At 48.2% G+C, this 3336-nt stretch overlaps 1 protein-coding gene across 2 annotated transcripts in view; it reads left to right on the top strand.

Moving 5' to 3' along the window:
* Positions 1-3336, top strand: part of TMEM106B (transmembrane protein 106B) — a 35281-nt gene that overhangs the window by 17089 nt on the left and 14856 nt on the right. For both annotated transcript variants that reach the window (XM_019508493.1, XM_019508492.1), the window contains exon 3: positions 2380-2443. In XM_019508493.1, coding sequence (XP_019364038.1) covers positions 2380-2443 — 64 coding nt within the window. The remainder of the gene's footprint in view (positions 1-2379; positions 2444-3336) is intronic.

Here is a 3336-nt window from a genome sequence, read left to right on the forward strand (position 1 = left end):
TGTTAAATATGCTAGGCCTTGCTTAGCATGAGCACTATCTCGCAGTTCTATGCATGGCTTGTTTTGTTTTTGTTTGTTTGGGTTTTTTTTAAGGATGGTTTCTATGAATCCCTAACCTCTCTTCAGAAGGATACTGCAATTGGAAATGAATCTGCTAGTATTACCTTTTTGTAAATCTTTGGGCAGATATAAAATGTTCTTGTGATGGGGGAGCAGGGGATTAGTGTGAGCAGTTTCTATCAAATCTTTTCCATGCTAGCTTTAACAACATTTGTAAAGAGAAAACATTGGTGTTGGGTCCTCCTCAAGTTCGTTATAGTAGTTGGTGTCGGAGAGTTGTCACTGTGTGGACAGTAGAAGATGACTGTAGCCCTTACTATTACTATATTGTTTTTTTGTCTTGGGAACTGTGTGTGGTGGTGTTTGTTTGTTTTGTTTTTTTTCCTCTGAATGAAGAAAGTTTTGGTGGCCCTTGCTTCTGTTGAATGTCACTATTGGCAGCTTTTTCCCCTGAAGCTGACAATGTAATAGTGCAGTATGTGACTCCATCCACTGGGGAATGTCTAATCAGAATTTTTTTTTTTTTTAAATCTTCTCTGTCATGGTGGGAAGGTGGTCAGAGGTGGTTCTGGTTTTGCTGTGGAAGTATTCTCTGAGATGAAGTCAGCAGAAAGATTCTTTTCAGTTCTCTGTATATTAGTACCTTGTCAGGTTGTTTCTCTAGGCAGGAGTCTAGATCTCTTGAGGAGTATGGGTATTTCAGAGTGTGGGTGTGGCATAGTGATAAGTTAATGATGTTGATATTCTAGGTGGTACTGTCTTGATTCACTCCTGTTGCTGGTATACTGGCTGTGGAGTGGCCCTTGTGATGGCTGATTCAACTTTGACTGTTTGTTCTTATGATGGATGCTTGTGGTCATGCTTTTCTGATGGCAACTTTGTGTCTGCTTCATAAGAACAGTTTTACAGGCTTATTTCTTAGTTTCTTATTTCTCGCTTCTCGGCCTCTTGAAGGCTCAGATCAAGTGTAGTTCAAGTAGTAAGGGTGTGTCATCAGCCCAGAAAGTCTTTATTGGTGATGGCCAATTCTATTAATGAGTCGTATTGGCCGATACCAATCCGATTGCTGATATGCATCCCGGCAGCTTGCAGAGCAGTGTCTAGCTGGTAAGTCAGGGGTGGGGGGAGGAGGAAAGGGAGGTGGGGGCAGGGGTAGGCACTGCCTGGCCAGGACAGGGCATAGGATGGAGTCTCTAGCAGTTTGTCCAGGGGGGTGAGGGGAAGGAGCTTATGCCACTGGTGCTTCCCAGCAGAGGCATGGGGAACACATGCTTCCTGGATCTATGCGTGGGACTAGGGCAGGCTGGGGCTGGGAGCGGCCCCAGACTCTGTCTGTCTGGCCGGGGGTGGGGGGGTTCTGAGCTGGGGCTGCGCTCGGAGTGGGCAGCAGCACTGGAGGTGGGGGCTTGGGCAGGGGGCCTACAGTGAATTCTGGGGTGGCCACAGCCCACCCCAGAATTTGCCAGAGCTCTCCCCACCCCCTGAGAAACTCCCTTCCCACTGCCACCACCTGTCCTATGCACAGCCCCAGCCAAGTACCCCCACCAAGAAGAGCCAGCATTGCTTCCAGCCCCAGCTTGTAGCATCAGCCTGCCTTTGCCCTGCATGCAGACCTGGGGGGCACATGCCCTTCATGCCTCCCCTGGAGTGCGCCAGGGCGGGAGCCACCCCCAAACCCCCAGATGAACTGCTCATAGTTCTGTCCTGTGCCCCACCCCAGCTGGGCAGGGCCTGACCCAGGCCGAGCCCCACTCCTTCTCTCATCATGGGGGGGCGGGGGGGGGCCTTGATCTGCCCCATTCCCACACCCCTTCCCTGCCCCTTTTCCTCCACAGACTTACCAGCTGGATGCTGTTCTCCAAGCTTTTCTGAGTTCTTTTGCATAGATGTGTTGGATAGTAGGACCTCTGTATATTAGAGGGTTGGAGATAAATTGCACGCGGTACTACTGACAGATGTGGTGGGGGGAAAACCCAGAGCTTTAGTTTCAGCTTGGCGCATCCACTTACCAAGCACAGTACATGCTCAGAAGAAGAATCGCATCAGTTTGATCCGGCTCTCCAGTGTCTGTATAGCTTGCATGCTTCAGTGGGGCTTTTTGGCACTTTTATCAAATCAGCTTTTTGGGATGAAAGGTTCTGTAACAAGACACTTCAGAAAATGTGTTGCTTCAACTTCCTGTATTTTCTTAATAAAATTCCAAGGGTCCAGTGTTGGATTATGCTACACTCTAATTGCTTGCTCTTTGTTTTGCCTAAAAGTATAAGTGTGTCTAAGTATACCTAAAGGTATTTGAGAAGTGTTCTTGTATATTTATAGGGCAGGAAAACCAGCTTGTAGCGCTGATTCCATACAGTGATCAGAGACTGAGACCAAGGAGAACGTAAGTTACAGCAAGAATTTTAAGATGTGAAAGGATGTTGAAGTTTGTTTGTTTTGCTGATATGATAAATTCAATCCAATATAATTGGGAGAAGTGAAGCTTACTGAGGATTTACATGACATGATGGACACTTCCATAAATGGTTTTGTTTTTTTTTTTTGTTTTAAACACACTCTGCCTCCTTGAAAATAGAACACTTACATCTGTAGACAAAGGACTGGATGCATTGCTGACTTAAGTAGATGAGTCTTAATTTAAATAGCTCTCTTAGAAAGCTATCTATGAATTTAGCCCAGGGGCTTTCAACCTTTTTTTGAGCAGTGTACCCAATGCTTTTGAGGGGGGGAGGGCCAGCGGCAGCAGCTGCACACAGAGCAGCAACGCAGGGTGGTGGATGGCTGCCACGTGCAAGCTTCTTCCCCTGCATCTGGCCGGCCGGGTGGCACCTGTTCAGCCTGCTGCTGCCCTTGCCCTACCGCAGTCTGGCTTCTGGGAGGTGGTGGTACGGGGTGGTGGTGCTCCATCCCCATGCATAACCCCGGGCATACGCGTAGCCCCTGTTGACAACCCCTGATTTAGCCTGTTAATCAGGTAATTGATTTAAAAGCACAGACTTTTTTGGAAGACAGTTTGGGCTCTTACTAAGCCATGCTGTAGCCTTCCCGGCATAAGTGCCATTAAAGTTGTAGGGTAAGATAAACAGGAGGGTGGAAGTGGGGAGAAGCAAGGAGGCCAGATAGGAAGGCAGGTGCCAAGGGGTGCAGGGAGCAAGGAGCACAGGGCCATGCCAGTGGGGCAAATAGTGGTGGGCAGGTGGCAGGGGTCAGACTGCTTGACTCTTCTCTGCTGCCTCCCTATATATATAATATAATATAATTTCCACCCCCCCCCCC

Source organism: Gavialis gangeticus, unplaced genomic scaffold, assembly GCF_001723915.1.
Source record: "Gavialis gangeticus isolate Ggan-Ray unplaced genomic scaffold, GavGan_comp1, whole genome shotgun sequence".
NCBI lineage: Eukaryota > Metazoa > Chordata > Crocodylia > Gavialidae > Gavialis > Gavialis gangeticus.